At 56.5% G+C, this 17194-nt stretch overlaps 1 protein-coding gene across 10 annotated transcripts in view; it reads right to left on the bottom strand.

Annotated features, from left to right (window-relative positions):
• Window positions 1-16219: 16219 nt before the first annotated feature.
• The window catches only part of NPHP4 (nephrocystin 4), a 143358-nt gene continuing 142383 nt past the window's right edge, over window positions 16220-17194 (bottom strand). For 8 of the 10 annotated variants that reach the window (XM_033228611.1, XM_033228615.1, XM_033228614.1 and 5 more), the window contains one exon: window positions 16220-16799. In XM_033228611.1, the coding sequence (XP_033084502.1) occupies window positions 16659-16799 (141 nt within the window). In that variant the 3' untranslated portion in view covers window positions 16220-16658. The remainder of the gene's footprint in view (window positions 16800-17194) is intronic. The other 2 variants (XR_004441133.1, XR_004441135.1) reach the window with 1 other exon arrangement.

The raw sequence follows: 17194 nt of genomic DNA, 5'->3' as shown, positions 1-17194 counted from the left end.
TCATAGCCTCATCAGGCCCCCTCCACCTGATTCGCAGGGAAGCTGGTGCTCTCCTCCGTCAGCTCACTCATCCCAGGGACCGCAACTGAGGGGTGGCACAGCTGTGCTCGAGGGCCGCAGAGACGGCAGCGTATGTCTGTGACAGATAGATGTTGCCCGGCACATCAGAGATGCCACTGACGAGTGGACAATTGAACTAAGAAAGAAATGAACCAACTGACACAGCCTCCTGCTAGGGCCACAGATCCCCACGTGCTGGTCTGCAGGGCCAAATGCCAGGGGTGACTTGTTGGATGCTGGGAGCGCTGCCGCCTCCTGCAAGCCCCTTTCACCATCCCCGAGGGCTCCCAGCCTTGGGCGGCACTCACTGTAGCACCTGCCACCATGGTCACTCAGCGGAGGACAGGCCCTATGGAGCAGGAGGGGTCAGGGAGAGGTCCCGGGGAGGCAACTCCCCATATGACCTCAGGGCACCTCCCTCCAGTCTGACCCGGCTCTTGCTCAGGGCTCCAGCTCCAGATCTTGTTCAGGCCGTGCTGCTTTTAGAAATAAATTGTTTCCAGCAGTCTGTTTCCAAATCTTCATTGATTTTTGTCTCTGTTTTCCCAGCTACCTGTCACAAGGGGTTATTATAGGTGACAGATTGCACTTGCCCTGTACTAACCCGCTTCTTGAAAGCTGTCCATGGCGGAACTGTGGCTAAGTGGGCCACTGAAGGCATTGGGGAGGGCCGGGGGTGCAGGGGACCGCTCCCTTTGCTCCTCGAGGCAAAGTGAAGGTGCTGTGCGTGGAGCTCCATGGGTTGAGAAGTAGGTCTGCTTGGCACAGCTCCCACTGCCTCCTCCCCCTTGCTCTGTGACTGTGGGTAAGTCACCCAAACCTCTGGCCTCGGTCACTTCCCCTGCCCATCTCCAGGGCACTGGAGAACAAATCAGGCTCAAGGTGTAGTTCAGGCTGGCCGGGCAGCCCCTGGTGTCAGGACAGCTTCCCTGCCCCACCCTCCCCAGGGTGACCCTCAACCTCGGGTTCCCAGATACCCTCTGTATTTATTCCAGGCTTCCAGAGGAGGAAATGGAGCATCTGGGAAATGCAGCTTATATTCGTGGTGACTAGTGACCGGCAGACCCCTCTCTTCTGTCCCCGTTCCCCCAGCAACCTGTAGCAGGGACATGTGACCCTCACCTCCTGCCTGGCAGCCCAAGCATCTCCCATCTGCTGGCCTGAGTCCCACACCAGCAACTGCCAGGGTGCCTCGGCCCATCCCAGTGGCCCCAGTGTGATACTAACAAAATGCCAGCCTCTCGGCCTTTCTTTTTCTTTTTTTTTTTTTTTGAGACGGAGTCTCGCGCTGTCACCCAGGCTGGAGTGCTGTGGCCGGATCTCAGCTCACTGCAAGCTCCGCCTCCCGGGTTCACGCCATTCTCCTGCCTCAGCCTCCCGAGTAGCTGGGACTACAGGCGCCGCCACCTCGCCCGGCTAGTTTTTTGTAGTTTTTAGTAGAGACGGGGTTTCACCGTGTTAGTCAGGATGGTCTCGATCTCCTGACCTCGTGATCCGCCCGTCTCAGCCTCCCAAATTGCTAGGATTACAGGCTTGAGCCACCGCGCCCGGCCCTCTCGGCCTTTCTAGAGCCTCCCCTGTGTGCAGTGTGGTTTCCGTAGGAGGCAGAGGGAGGGGGCGGTTCTCTTCCAAGTGTCTCCAGTCTCCAACTCATCAAGGGCTGCCTCCCTCCATCCCATCACATTGCAGTGCTGTGGTGGGCAGGGGTCTCCAGAGAAACAGAACCCGAGGATGAGGCAAGGGAGAGAGGGGGAGGGGGGCAGAGAGAGAGAGAGGCAGGGCTGGTGCACCTGAATTCTGCAGCACAGGCCAGCAGGCTGAGACCCATAGGAAGACTGATGCTGCAGTCTCAAGCCTGGAAGCAGAATCCCCTTCTCCTCTGGGACCTCAGCCATTCCTCTTCAGCCCATCAATCGATCGAGTGAAGCCCACCCACACCGCGGAGGCCACCTGCTTCATTCCAAGTCTTTGATTCACACGTTAACCATATAAAGAACACACCTTCACAGCAACATCCAGACATGCTTGACCAAACACCTGAGCACCATGGCCCGGCTAAGGTGACCCATGAGATCAGCCGCCAAAGCTGCCCTCCTGGGGCTGGAGTTTCGCCTCCCCCGGGGTTGCTTTGGGTTAAGCGTGGCCTCCTCTTGGGTCTCTTTAAAAGCCACTGCCCCACGGGTCACAGAGTGAGGGCAGCCTGCCCCTTGCCATGGACACTGCTCAGAGGCCAGGTCTCCACGAGCAGACAGCTGGCGAGATGGGGAGTTGGGACCTGCGGCAGGGTCACTAAACTCGAGAAAGGGGACCTGGGTCAGATGTGGCTTTCTGTGCCTGGTTCTAACCTAGGGGCCCAGATCCCAGCGGCCACGAGAGGGATGTGTTAAGGGGAAGCTGAGCTCAGGACCCCAGGAAGGAGACCCCACGCACGGCCTCAGGAACTGTGGAAAATTCCCATCTCAACCCCCTCTTCCCTGTGGGCAGCCGGATCTCAAAATGAACCTGGTGGCCAGGCTGCCAATGGCTGAGCTATGTCCCTGCAGGAGTGGGGAGGTAACTGGTGGCCACCATTCACCGGGCACTTCCCCGTGTCCACTCGGCAGCAAACACTTGACAGGCGACCTCATGAATCCTCGCAGCGCCCCATGATGTGCAGTGCTCTTATACCCATCATATAGGTGAGTAAGTCAAGGCTTCAAGAGGAGCAGAACATGCAGAGGTCACCCAGTGGCTGAGCACTGGACCTTGAGGCAGTTGAGGCCACCTGGTGTGATGATGATGCTGTCTGGGGAGGCACCAGCATCATGACCTTCCTCCCATGGCCCGTGACGTTGCTGAGCTCACCCGCGATTACTGATGAGAAAACTAAGGCTCGGAGAGATTGGTGAGTCACTTGGGTGGGACGTCAGTCCGTCTGACAACAGTGGCCAGGGCCTCTCTCCCTGCACCATGCTGGAGGTGCCTGTCTCCACAGAACCAGGCAGACCTTGGCTTACCCCTTCAAATGCTGAATTCCTGAGCCTTTCCCTTAACTTGGGGAAAGAAAAGACACTTCCTGCATCTGCGTAGATTCCTGGGACTAGAGACTGGGAAGTCAGGGCTGCCAAGTACAGTTGTCCAGGTTGCGCATCTGCTGTAAACAGCGCCCCTAGAGTAGTGTGTATGGGGAAGAGGCTAAGACCAAACTAATCCCGAGGTGGCCTGCTACCATGGAGAGCTCCCGGGCTCCCAGCTCAGCACCTCTTCGCTGTGCCGCCCCAGTGCTACTTAACCTTAACAAGCTTCTAGCTTCTCTCCTTCGCCTGAAAAATGAGCACTGAGGCACCTCCCCTGCACAGTTGCTGAAGAAAGTAGACACAGTAATATCTGAAAAGTGCCTGGGACCACGCCTGGTACAGAGCAGGAGCTTAGCAAACAACAGATCTCATTGCTGTGGTCCCAGAATCTCCAGGCCTCGTTTACACACAGAGCTGCCTCAGCCCCTGCCAGAGCCCTGCAGCACGCTGGGCTTCTCTGCCAGCCTCACCCTCCACTGCTAAGCCCCAGAGTCTGGTCGAGCCACCCCACGCCCAGCGCTGCCCACAGCACAGCCGCCACTGGCTGCATTGCCCCCTTTCCTCGTGACCCAAATCAGCCTTGCTTAATCCAGAAACCGTCTCTCCAACTCTCCCAGAACCCAGACTAGGAAGAGACATCGGGACAAAGGCGACTCCCGCCTCTCAACCCCGAGCCGGTTTGCGGAGAAAGTCCTTGAGAAACAGTGCTGGGCAAGGGGCGGAGGACTCTTGAGAGGAGCTTCAGTGAAACGCAGAGCTCCTGATCAGCACCATGGAGAGCGCTGTCCCTGCAGCCAGGCAGCGCGCAGGAGAGTGGGTGTTTGTGTCGCCTGATGCTGCCCCCTGGGGGCCATTGGGAAAAGAACCCCAAGGCCTCTCAGCCAGGTGCGGATTGCAGGGCAGAAGTGGCCTGAGGAGGCACTGGGAAGGCAACGGAATGCTGTGGTCTGCATGCCTGGGTCCCCCCGGGATTTCTGTGCTGAGACCTCATCTCCGGGGTGGTGGTAGAAGGGGGAGCCTTCGAAAGTGAACAGGTCACAAAGGCTCTGCCCTCGCGAATGGGATGAGTGCCCTCATAAAAGAGGCCCCAGGCCAGGAGCGGTGGCTCAGGCCTATAATCCCAGCACTTGGGGAGGCCGAGGCAGACAGCTCACTTGAGCTCAGGAGTTCAAGACCAGCCTGGGCAACATGGTGAAATCCCGTTTTGTAAATTTTGTATCTAAAATAATACAAAAATTAGCCAGGCATGGTGGTACATGCCTGTGGTCCCAGCTACTCAGGAGGCGGAGGCAGGAGGATTACTTGAGCCCAGGAGGCAGAGGCTGCAGTGACTTATGATTGCACCACTGCACTCCAGCCTGGGCAACAGAGTAAGACTGTCTCTAAAGAAAAATAACAGTTAAAAAATAAAGAGGCTCCAGAGAGTGCCTCGCCTGTTCTACCACATGAGAGCATGGCGAGAAGCCACCAGCTGTGAGCCCTCCCCTGACACCGAGTCTGCTGGCACCTTGGTTTTTGACTTCCCAGCTTCCAAACTGTGAGCAATAAATGTATGTTGTTTATAAATTACCCAGTCTAAGATATTCCGTCACAGCAGCCCAACAGACTAAGACACTGAATGAAACAACAGCCACAGAAGATGGAAGGATTTGTTCCACCAACAGTCCTTTGACAAATATTAATTGAGCATCTATCAGGATCCAGGCCCTGGGTGCTCGGCCAGCAACACTTTTGAGATTGCTGAGAGTTGCAGAGCTGCATGGAGTTCTGATTCACCAACCTTGTCCAAAGGCTCAGTCTCTGCTTTAATTACTCAATGTGCTTGGGAAGGAATTGGTGTGTCTGGGAAACAGCCAAGCTCAATGACCGGGGCACGAGACTTGCCCATCAAGCCTGCCTGGCGCTGTTTCCAGCCATGCACTGCATGTCAGCGGCTTGGAGGAGCTTCCGTCACTGTCACTTGTGTGAAGGAGCCGTGGCTGAGGGTGGTCTGAGCGCCGCCTCTGCAGCCCCAGAGATGGAGCCCACTAGCAACGGTGGCCTGCAGGTCATGAGACTCGCTGGAAAGTCCCTCCCGGGCATGGCTATCCAGGCCCCTGGCTCTCCTGCTCTAGTCGTAAGTTAAAAGGAAACAGAAAGACCACAGCAGACCCTGTCAGTTCCCTTTCCAAACCTCCGCGGCACACACTCTTTCGGTCCAGGACAGCATCCCACCGGGAAAGCCTCCCCTCACCACCCAGGGTTCTCCAGCCTGCACGAAGGCCAGCAGCATCCAGGGAGCAGGAGGGCAGAGGACACCTCCAGGAGCAGCCAGTTACAGAGTGAGCTGGAGGATAAGACCCAGCCTCCTCATCCTCAGGGGCCCATGCGGTATCCACACTGCCCGGAGCTCCCAGGGATGAGACAGAGCCACCGCCAAGAGCAGAAGCAGCCTGAAGACATGCCCTCCATGCACTCCCTTCCCTCCACCCCTGATCCCTACTTATGCTTCCGACCCGTCTTCCAAATAATCTGCTTCTGGGCAGATTTACCCCTTCAAATGCTGAATTCCTGAGCCTTTCCCTTAACTTGGGCAAAGAAAAGACACTTCCTGATTTGCATAGATTCCATAGTTTTCCTAACAGGGCAAACTTGCTTCCAGGAAACTTCTAGAAGAGGCTGAGCTGCAGACACACAGGAATGGATCCAAGGAGAACTAGGGGGACTGAAACACACCAAGTGTGATGTCAACACACTGACACACACACCCACACCCACACATAAATGCACACTCACGCATTCTCACACACTGACACACACACACAAATGCACACTCACACATTCTCTCATACACACTGACACGCACTCACACACAGACACACTGACACACTAACACATATACACACACATTGACACACTAACACGGTCACACTCACACACTGACACACACATTCACACACGCACACACAGGCATTCACATGGCAAGGGCTGACTGACCCTGAGGACAATCATGCATGCTCACTTTCTTCACTATTAAAAAAAAATCAGTCTTTAAAAATAATCTCATTTCTTCCTTTTAAAAACACAGTTGATCTAAAATAACTGATCCCCAGGCTAACTGGTGTGACGCTCACTGACAGATGACCAACTAACTGAATTAATCAGCCAGGGTAGAGGCAAGCCTAAATATTTGCTTAAATTGTTGACCCAAACTAATCCCTCCTTGGTGTGCCTGAGTAAGCAGCGACACGCTCAGAGAGGAGGGTGTGCAGTGGCGACCCCGGCAGGTCATGCTGCTGTTGCCAACAGTGGATAACGAGGCAGGGGTGGGGGCACAGTGCTGTCGACTTCATGGCTCTCTGGGATCATCCTTGTTTCCGTGTCTGTGGATGGCCTTGCCGCAGGGTATGAGCACCCAGGAGAGAAGTGAGCTCTGTGCCCGGCCCCGCCAGAAGCCCGGGCTGCACAGGTCCCACCCCTTCCCGTGCATTTACTTCCGAGCCTCCCTCTTCCCAAGGCCCCCAGGTCTCTGGGCCACGGGAGGCAGGAAGCCTAGGGCCCGGAGCCAGTCATGGGCTCTGGAATCCAGCCGTGGATATCTGGTTCTGTGCTGACCTGCACCAATGCCACACGCCCCCTCCAGAAGCCAAAAGCACTAGCATTTTGCTTCAGTGTCAGAGCCAGGTACTGACTGGGGGATGACGAAAAGATAAAAATGAATGCTTACTTTAGCAAGAACAAACATGTAAGAATCCATATTTCTAAAATTACACATAAGCACGATGTGGCCAGCAGGAGATGACTGACGCTCCATGGCTGGCGTGAATGAGTCTCCCTGAGGGACAATCTTGTCACAGGAGTCGAGCTGGCCCGGCCTGGAGCGAGGCCCTGCAGGGTTGGACTCTACCTGGCCTCAGCACCTCAGGATGACGGCAGCAGCTTCCCGGGGCTCAGCGACCCCAGGCCATCCCCATGGTCACTGGCATTCCAGAGAGGTACTCAGCTAATTATGTTTTTATCTCCATAAAAAAAATCTGATGACCTCAGAAGAGAAACATTCTAATTGTGAAAACACTTATTCCACATCTAATCAGGAGAACTGCAGGAGTGCCCCCCCGCCCACCAAGGTTACTGGAAGATTCTGAGATAGAACTGAGAGGGTAATTTTGAATGACCACTGGTCCTGGCCCCCTTCCACCCTACAGGGAACTTCTGTGGGCTTCCTTGCTAGGGAGACAGTGAACATTTCTGCTTGGCTTAGAGGGTCAGACCGGAAGCCTCTGCAGGGGCCCCCAATTTCGGGTCTCCTGGCCAATGTCAAATGGCTCGAGCTGTTCACTAGTTGAAGTTGCTAAAAGTCCAGTTTTTGCTGTGGGAAAGGCACAAAGCCCCTGCCACTCCCAAAGGGCAATGGAACCTTCAGGAAGGTATCAGCCTGGCCAGGGAGAAGCACCTTCATTCATACATGCATGCATGCATCCATTCAACTTCACACCTAGTAAGTGCTGATATGGTTTGGATCTATGTCCCCGCCTAACTGTCGTGTCAAATTCTAATCCCCAGTGTTGAAGGAGGGACCTGGTAGGAGGTGATGGCATCATGGGGCGGATTTCCCCCTTGTTGTTCTCGTGATAGTGAGTTCTCAGGAGATCTGGCTGTTTCAAAGTGTGTAGCACCTCTTCCTTCGCCCTCTTTCTCCTGCTCTAGCAACGTTAAGACGTGCTGGCGGCTTCCCTCGATTGTAAGATGAGATGGATCTCATCTTCCACCACGATTGTAAGTTTCCTGAGGCCTCCCAGCCATGCGTCCTGTACAGCCTGTAGAACCATGAGGCAATTAAACCTCTTTTCTTTATAAATTACCAGTCTCAGGTGGTTCTTTACAGCAATGCGACAACAAACGAATACAAGTATCTACTTAATAAATGGGTTGGCCCATTGATTGCCACTAGACATTAAAATATTAAATCACAAACAGAGCAAAGCCTGGTGTATTGTAAATCCTTAATAAATGTGAACTCTTATTATTTGTTTAGACCATAGTATTGTTGAGATTCAGTGGTGACAAAAATCATGTCCTCTTGAATCTGATATTCTAACGGGGAAGGCAGGTAGTGAGCAGGTAAGCAAATCAATGTGAAGTCAGTCTAGAGCAATAGAAGGCAGCGTGAGCCACTTGTGGCTGGGACAGCAGTAGCTCTTGCTGTGTCATTACCCCAAACCCCAGCGGCTCACAACACTGAGCCATTCACTTAGCTCATGGCTCTGCAGGTTGGCATCTGGGCTGGGCTCAGCAGGACTGTTCTTTTGGCCCAAGACAGGACGTGGCAATGGAAACAGGATGTGGCAATGGTGGCTGGGCCCCTCATGCATCTGCAGTCTGCAGGGGCTGATATGGGTTGAGGGATGGCCAGGTCACCTGGAACTCCAACCACATGGTCTCTCATCCCCTGGTAGGTTCTTGTGGGCTTATCCCTATGGTGGCCTCAGGGTCCTGACAGCTCAAGGGCAGAGCAGTAAGCAGAGTGGGCCGAGCCCAGGAAGGCCACCATGCCACCCCCGCCACATCCTAGTCATCAAAGACAGCTAGCCCAAGGGGTAACATAGACCCCACCTTGATGGGAAACTCCGTAAACCACCACAGCCACATTCGGGACTTATCCCGGGAAATGTCTCCCTTTAGCCAGGTGCCCGACAGGCTCTCTAGGAGGCACCACCACAGAAGGAAGAGCCAGCCACGCAGGCGGTTCCAGGAAGAGTGCAGAGAAGACCCTCGCTCTGGCTAGGAGTGGCCTGCATGGGCTGGTGGGGGAGGCTGGTGGCAGCCGAGGCTGGCTGATGGGAAGGGATTCGTGGGCTGTCAGGCAGCAGAGGACTCTAGGCAGGGGATCAGCTGATCTGGCAACATTCAGTTCTTCCAGGAATATTCTTGGAGAGCCCCTGGCAGGGAACAAAGACAAACTCCATGGGGTGCAGGTGGACAGACATGAAGGAGCCGAGAGGTGCTGTGGACAACAGCAGTACCAGGGAGGGTGATTTGGGGGTGGGATGCAGGGAAGGCCACTCAGATGGAAGGGCATTCTGAGCTCCTTCCCCACTGAGGCCGGGGAGTGAGCCACGTGGCTACCTGGGGGAAGAGCATTCCAGGCAGAGGGAAAGGCACGTGTAAATGCCCCGAGGTGCAGCCTGCTGGACACACTTGACAGTAAGGAAACGCGTGGCCAGAGCCACAGACCAAGGGAGGAGTCAGCAGAGGGGAGGTGGCTGGGGCCTGGGGCCATCCCATGGACTTCAGCAGAATGACACAGGAGCCACTGGAGGCCCTGCCGTGACTGGTGTGTTCACAGGGTGCTGTGGCTGCCATGGGGTGGGGGATGGCAGGAGACAGTCAGAAGCCATGGCAAAACCTCCAAAGACAGCAGCAGATGCAGACCACCAGGAGGCTGATCACTGAGGTGCATTTTTGCTGAGCATGGTGTGCATGCAGGATCCTTGATCCTGGCAGGATCAAGGATGGCCCAGATGGCCAGCTCTCCAGCCTGTCCAGCAACCAGGAGCATCTTGCTGAAACTGCACTCACTTAGGCTGCCCAAGTGCCCAGCTCTGAACAGAGATGTCTCCCCTTGAAATCTCACCCTTTTGCAGGCCCTAAGCCTTGAGAGTCTGGGGAAGGCTATGGATCCTCCCTCCATGAAAATTCCTCTGCACACAGAATTCTGCGCAATTTCACAGGTTTCAGAGACTCCTGACTGAGAGGGGAAAGGATGGGAAAGCCCCCTGTATTAGTCCATTTTCACGCTACTGATAAAGACATACCCAAGACTGGGCAATTTACAAAAGGAAGAGATTTAATGGGTTTACAGTTCCACGTGGCTGGGGAGGCCTCACAATTATGAGAGAAGGCAAGGAGGAGCAAGTCACGTCTTACATGGATGGCAGCAGGCAAAGAGAGAGTGAGCTTGTGCAGGGAAACTCCCATTTTTAAACCATGAGATCTTGTGAGACTCATTCCCTATCATAAGAAAAGTGCAGGACAAACCCGCCCCCATAATTCAATCACCTCCCACCAGGTTCTGCCCATGACAGGTGGGAATTGTGGAGGTTACAATTCAAGATGAGATTTGGGTGGGGACACAGCCAGACCATATCACCCCCTTTCTCCACAGAGGAGAGCACAGGAGAGTCTGGTGCTTCCTCAGGGCCTGTGTGCACAGGGCTCTGCGTCACTCAGCTCCTGACATGGCCAGCATCGGGCCAGTGTGCAGAGACAATGGCTATGTGGCAAGGCTGGGATCTCCAAGCCTGTAAGTGTCCACAGGCTGTCTTTGTCCTGCCTCTATCTCACTCCATGATGGCAGTGGCCCCTGAGGGGCAGGGAGAGTAAAGGAACCAATGACGGATATGGCATCTGCTCTTCTTCTGGGGGTGGAGGCAGAGAGATGAGTCCACAAGGAGACCTCAGCCACCCTGTAGCACACGCCTCCCCTTCCAAGCTCACTTCAGACCTCGGTGGGTGTGGTCTGCCCAGCATCCACCCATCCCCACAACCCCCTTCTTCCCTAACAGCCCCCAGGGAACAGCCTCCCCCACACTGTCTACCCACTCCGACCAACCCTCCTGTTCTGGGGCTGGACAGCCAGAGCCACAGGTTCAGGGCTGGACATGTGACTTAGAGGCACAGAGAGTGAAGCCCAGGCCCTTTACTCCAGAAAAACATAGCTGGGAGTTTGAAGCTGGCACTGTCCTTACACTGAGGGGAGAGCCTGTTTGAGAGCAGAGCTGACACAGAAAAGGCAGAGCAAAAGCATGGAGGGGCACGGGCTTCTGGCAACGGAATTTGAGCACCAGGATCCAGCCATGCCTGAAGACTGAGTTTCCCCAGAAGGTATGAGAAACCATCACAGTTGCCTTCTGGCTTATGCTGGTTTGAGCTGGGTGTCTGTCCCTTGCAAAGAAAAGGTCCCTAATAGCACTGGTCCACTGAAAGTTCAGCAAGTCCATTGTGAAAACAGAGGGCCAGTTCATGTGAGCTCCCAGCAAGCAGAATTAAGGGGGAATTTTAAAGATGGATCATTTAGGGGACCACTGTGGGGGGTTCAGCAATGTGAACAGAAGCCTGACAGCTACTCTCGAGGATCCCACATGCCATAGCACGCTGCACAAGGTTGATCCCTCCCATCCCCAACTCCCCACAGACACGGGCCAGGACTCCTGCACAGGAGCTGCCCACGCAGCACCCTGACCCCAGAGCTTGCTCTTGTTCCAGAGGCAGAGGGAGAGCACTGAGAGAGGACGTCACCCACCCCAGGGCCCAGAGGATCAGGGCACCTCCATGCAGGGCCCAGCCACATGGAACACCCCCACAGGCTGATGGCCCAACAGAGGGAGGATAGGCGGCCCGGGTCCCTGCAGGAAGGGAGGCTGGCTTGACTGGAGAAGAGAATGCTAATTAAAGATCCCTCATTCTCAGCTTCTACAGAGACAGGACTCTAGGGGCAGAGGGAAAAGGCCGGCTGGGGCAAGGCCGGGTCACTTCTGTCCACATCCCATTGGCCACGCCTGCAAGCCACGGGTGGAGAACATCCCTCCCATGGCGACACTGCCAGTCAGATGGCACTGGGCAGGAGGGGCAGCAGATGATCAGGGACAGTCCTGCAGCGCACCATATGGGACCTGCTGCACCCAGCTCTTACCTGGTCAGCTCAATGCACCTTCATGGAGGAGACCGAGGCACAGAGAGGCTTCAGAAGCAGGAAGCCTCCCAGTCTTGTGCCCTGAGCACGGTGTGAATGGTGAGAAAGGGTGGGAAGGAGCCAGGGGAGGACGGGCCTGCAGGCCCCAGAGAGGAACTCTGCCTGCGTCCTACCCTCTGAAAGGTTTACGCAAAGGAGGCGACAGGATCAGGTCTGTGTTTGCTGACAGTCACAGCAGCTGCCGTGAGCCCTGGACCAGAGGGCGGCGTGAGGGCAAGTGAAGCCCAGAGTGGCCCAGAAAGGTAGCATGGACAGCACCGATCCCGGTACCAGGGCCCCACATGGCCTTGGAGACCACACTCCTTCCCTCAAGCTCTCCAGAACCTGGGTCCATGTGAGTCACATACAGGGGCTGTTGACTTCTTTCCCTTAAATGTGGGTACAGCCGCCACCTAGAGGTTCTGCCTCCAGGAGAAACCCACATTGGCGCGTGGCTATTTCAAGGTTGAATTCTTGTGATCAAGTTTGAGAACCTGGAGTCCCTACTCAATTCAGGATGGCTGACCAGCCAGGATGACGCGCTCTTTCGTGGCCGAGGACAGCCACCCAAGGGGCTTCTCTACATGCACAGAAGGTCACGCTGTTGATGGGGTCACTCCTTAGACTTACACCAGCCCTTCTCTCCCCAGGACTAGGGACCTTGATTTGCTAGTTATGGGACCATTTAGGACCTCCAGGGAGGTCCCACGACTCCTATGTTCGCTTCCTGAAGCTGCCGTAAACAACTGCTGCACACTTGGTGACTCAAAGCAACAGGAAGTCATTCTCCCACAGCCTGGGAGCCAGACGGCTGAGATCAAGGTGAGGGCAGGGCGGGTTCCCTCTGGAGGCTCGGAGGGAGAATCTATCCCAGGTGTCTCCAGCTTTGGTGGCTCTGGCAATCCCTGGCTTGTGGCTCTCTCCAGCCTCTGCCTCTGTCGCCACGGAACCATCCCTACGTGTCCCTTTCTGTCTCATAAGGACACTGTCCCTGGGCTTAGGGTCACCCCAATCAACACGACTTCATCTCACGCCCTCATTTTATTACATCTGCAAAGACCGACCCTCTTCCCAAACAGCCAGATTCTGAAGTGCTGAGTGTATGTGAGTTCTTCAGGGACAGTATTCAACTCCTGAAGTTGGGGTGACTGTTCCTCAGTCATCCATTCTCCAACCGGCAGGGGTCTTCCCAGCGCCCCCAGGAGAGGTGAGGGGCAGCGTTGAAACCCAGGGGCCTGGCGTGAGGTGGATCTGCCCGACCTGCAGAGGAGCTCCCGGGCCCTGCACAGCCTCCCGCGGACCCGCTCAGGTGTGGCTTTGGCTTGGGGTCTGGGGAGCCAGTGGGGCCCATCATCACCAGCAGAGTGCGGCAGGTGGAGCGCCAGCACCCTCCAGGCAGGCAGGGTCTACATTCTTCATTTCCCGTCCGTAGGGCGGTGTCCTGCACAGGACCAAGGAGACCCCACTGTGCTGGGGCCATGCGAGACAGAGACCCGCCTGACGACCTCCCGTGGGCAGGTCACCGGCTGCTCCTGAGCCCTCTGCCTCTTTCTCTCTCAAGGCCTCAGCGCACCTCCCGGTAAGTGCTACCTGAGGTTGCTGGGGTGAGAGCCGCAGCGCCTCCGTCCACAGGGGAAAAGCGGCCATCAGGGAAGCAATAATGGCTGTTTCCCCATCCTCTTAGAACCTGAGGCAAGAATTTTAAAAAGTGCCTTATTTCTAAATACACAAACATAGCATTAAATCATTATCAGACATGAGAAATGCAAAGCAGCTCGTCTGGCTTGCATTTGACTCCATTTAAGTGAAAAGTAGCTTTCAACAGGGGAAGGAGGAGGGAGGAGCAGGCGGGAGAAATGAAATCACAGCTGAGAAATGCCCGTGATGGGAATGATAACAGGCCCTTTGAAAGGCACGAGGCTTTGCAGAGAGAGAGCAGCCGCTCAGCGTGGCACCCTCATCGGGGGTCCCAGGCACCCGTCCCCGTGGGCAAGCGCCGCGGGGCCCAGCTTCCACGTGGGCACCCCGGCTCTGCCGAGACAGACCTACGACTAGCAAGTGGGGAGTCGGGAGTGAGTGAACACGCCAGCCCACACCTCGGGTTTTGGCACAGGACATTGTGGGCTCATAAAGGAAGGGACAAGACCGGTGTTTTGCAACCCAGAGCATGCAGCAGGCTCGACCTGGGCTTGGTGCCCAGCAGAAGAGACCCCTCCCCGAGATGCCTCTTCTAGTGGAAGGCCAGGGGACACCCAGAATCACAGCCGGCTGCAGGCCAGCGGCGGAAGGCATGGGGTCCTGACGGGCTGGCCCAAGCCCTCACTCCACCCCACCCTGGGCGGAAGGAGCCCTCTGGGGTGGGCAGCTGTGGAGGAGTCCCAGGCCTCAACCCAGCCTCAGGGAGCCAGCAAGAGGCACACGCGCCACGAGCACTGAGAGTGGGGACTGCAGGATGGAGGCGAGGCAGCCACGGCATTGCCGCCCCCCCCAAGGACAGGGCTCCATGCTGACGGAGGGCTGGGATCAGGGCCGGGGGACTCATGGGACATAGTACCTGTCCACTCCAGTCCACCAGCTCCTCCCCTGGCCCACATGACCCCCTGCCCTGGCACAGCCCTGAGGCCACTCTCCAGCCTCTCCTGCCCTGCTGTCCCTTTGCAGGGCCCCTGCCACTCCCTCCTCTCTCCGCTGCCTCCTATGCGGAGAGGCCCAACCTCCTTTGAACTAAAGCCCCTCTTCATACCCTCACCCTGCTCCCCTCAGACCCTCGGCAGACCGCAACGGCTCCCTGTGTGATCATCTGGGCCCCCGAGAAAGCCAGGTCCTGGGGCAGATCCATCTCCCCCGACCAGGGGAGTGCTCTGTCCACACTCGGGTTGAGTAAGGGTGTGAGGAGCATGTGGCAAATGGAGCCTCGCTGGCTGATGGCGTCTCTCTGATGACATCTCTCTCGCCAAAGGCCAGGCCGCTTTCTCGTCGTGGGCTCGAGGGATGTCCCTGCGTCCTCCGGCCCACAGGCCAGCCTGGTCCTGCTCAGGAGGGCACATGCTGCCTGCCTCCTCCTTGAGGCTGGGGGGCACCTCCTGCATCTGGCACTGTGGTTTCCTCCTGTGCTGTGGGGGTGACAACGCAGATGCGAGAGCCCAGCAGGCTGGGGTGGGGGCCATGTTACCGAAGCATCTCGAACAGGTGGGAGCCCTGGAGGCTTGGTCAGCTCTCTGCTGTTGCCTTGTAGGGCATCGTGGCAGCTGAAAGACCTTTCTGAGTCCTTGCTTTACAGACCAGACACGGGCAGGGAGCGCCGCAGGTCCCCCCGCTGTGCAAGGACCAAATGGACTTGGGGGATCCGCCTCTCCAAGAAAAGCAGCTGCTGTCTGGTCTTCCCGGGGGAAAACCCACGTGACGAAGAGCAGGACCCTCAGAGCAGGCAGCGTCTCTCTGCAGGGGTGGGGGAGGCAGCCAGTTCTCAGGCCACCTAGAAATGGAGGGGGCGGAGGCGAAAGTGCCCCACGCACCTCCCCGAGGAGGCACCATTAGGAGGCACCCGGGGCTGCGTGAGTGCCTTCTCAGAGCTCTGCCGGTCCAGCAGGAGGTTCCCATCTAGGGTTCACCAGCACCTCAGGTGCAGGAGCTGAGACGAAGTCCAGGAGGCAGCCTCAGCTTGGCCACAGTGGAGGAGATGAAGGCAGCTGGGAAAGCACAGGCGGCAACGCCCTCCCCGACAGCCTCAAAATCCCAACCTCCTCCTGCAGCTTTGCCGCAGACGCAGGAGGTGAGGGATGTGGCCGGCGCCGAAAATGGCAGACAACAAGGGGTTGCTACCTTTAGGGAGGGGCCACTTTTATCCCACGCGTGCCCACATCTGTGGGGTGTGGGGACCTTTTAGGAACACAGAAGGACCTATTTCCTTAACCATGATCTTGAGAAGTCACCTGCCATGGTCACCCACGGCATCGACTGTCCCCACGGAGGTCACCCTTCACTCCCACCCTACTGTCTGCCACAGATGTGGCCGTGGGACCAATGGCTCTAAGCACATCCCTTCCTGAGACATGTGGGGTCCCGCAATCAGAGCGCTGGGGCGGCTTCTGCAGCAGGAGGGAGCGCCCAGCCCAGGCCCTCGCACTGACCTGCAGCCCGCAGCCCACCGCTCGGTGTGGGCCACCCTCCACTCCTCCGCCCCTTGCACTTCCACCCAACTGCTGCCGTCTCAGAGCCGGGGTCTCAGCCCCCACCCGGGGCAGGCTTGAGCAGCCTCTCCATGAGGACAGAGGGCGTGGGCTGCCTGACTGGGCCCCAGCATGTCTCCTCAAGGAGAAACCGGGCTTGTGCTGTAGACAGGAAGCCTCTGACACTGCGCCAGCAGACAGCACTCAAGAAAACTGCCAAGGGATGACATGTAAAAGTTTAGTATTTTGTTCAACAATTTAAAAAATAGATATAATACCAGCATAAAATATTGCATAGCAAATAATAGATTATGTTTGTACAAAATCCAGTAAGAAAAGCATAATTTTATCATTTAGGATGATTCATAAAATATATTTTGAGCAACAGAGATAATGAGGGTCCCACGTGTGCAGACGGCAGCACCAGAGCCAGAGCCACCGCCACGCAGTTCACACTCATGGAACCCAGGCCTGCTGGGTGTCAGCAGCAGCTAAGCTGGACGCAGGTACTACAAAATGACCAGCGCGTGCTCTCTGCTTCCTCAGCCAAGTGGTAGGCCCTGAAGTCAAAGACTGAGGAGAGGCGGGGAGGACGGCCTGCAGGGCAGGAGGGGCAGACAGTCCCCAGCCAGGCGGCCCAGGAAGGATGTCACCCTCAAGCCCTCACCGGTAGATGACCTTCACGCAAAATGCCTCTTCGTTTTTGTCCTCATGGTCATTGATGTAGATCAGGATCTCCTCCTCCCCCACTCTCAGACTAGGCGCAAACTGCAGGCCGATGGTGTAGGTTTCTCCACCCGCAACCTGGAAATAAGCGTCCAAATCCCAGCGTCCACCCCCGGGCCGTCCCACACTCTCACCAGCAACCTCTCTGCATGGTCATGTGTATTTCCAAGGGGAGCTGACAAGGTGGGGGAGCCCTGCGGGGTGCATCCAAGGTCTGCCTTTGACTTCAGCGCCTGGGACAAGGATGGGAACCGGTGCTCCGCCAGAGTGATGCGTTACTCGGACTCGGAGCCACACTCATGTTCCAGACTGAGCTGTCTAACGTTACCATGAAAAGCCCTGGGCACATCACCCTTTCCCACGCTCAGGAGAAACTTAGCTAAATCTCCAGCTACTAAAGAGACAACGGGCCCACCCAAGTATGGCAGGGCACCTGTCACCGCCCTGGGGTTTTTGGAAGACTGCTGGTGATC

Source organism: Trachypithecus francoisi, unplaced genomic scaffold (assembly GCF_009764315.1).
Source record: "Trachypithecus francoisi isolate TF-2019V2 unplaced genomic scaffold, Tfra_2.0 Lachesis_group12, whole genome shotgun sequence".
Lineage (NCBI taxonomy): Eukaryota > Metazoa > Chordata > Mammalia > Primates > Cercopithecidae > Trachypithecus > Trachypithecus francoisi.
Note: the sequence above shows the minus strand (reverse complement) of the source record. Positions and strands in the feature narration are given on the sequence as shown.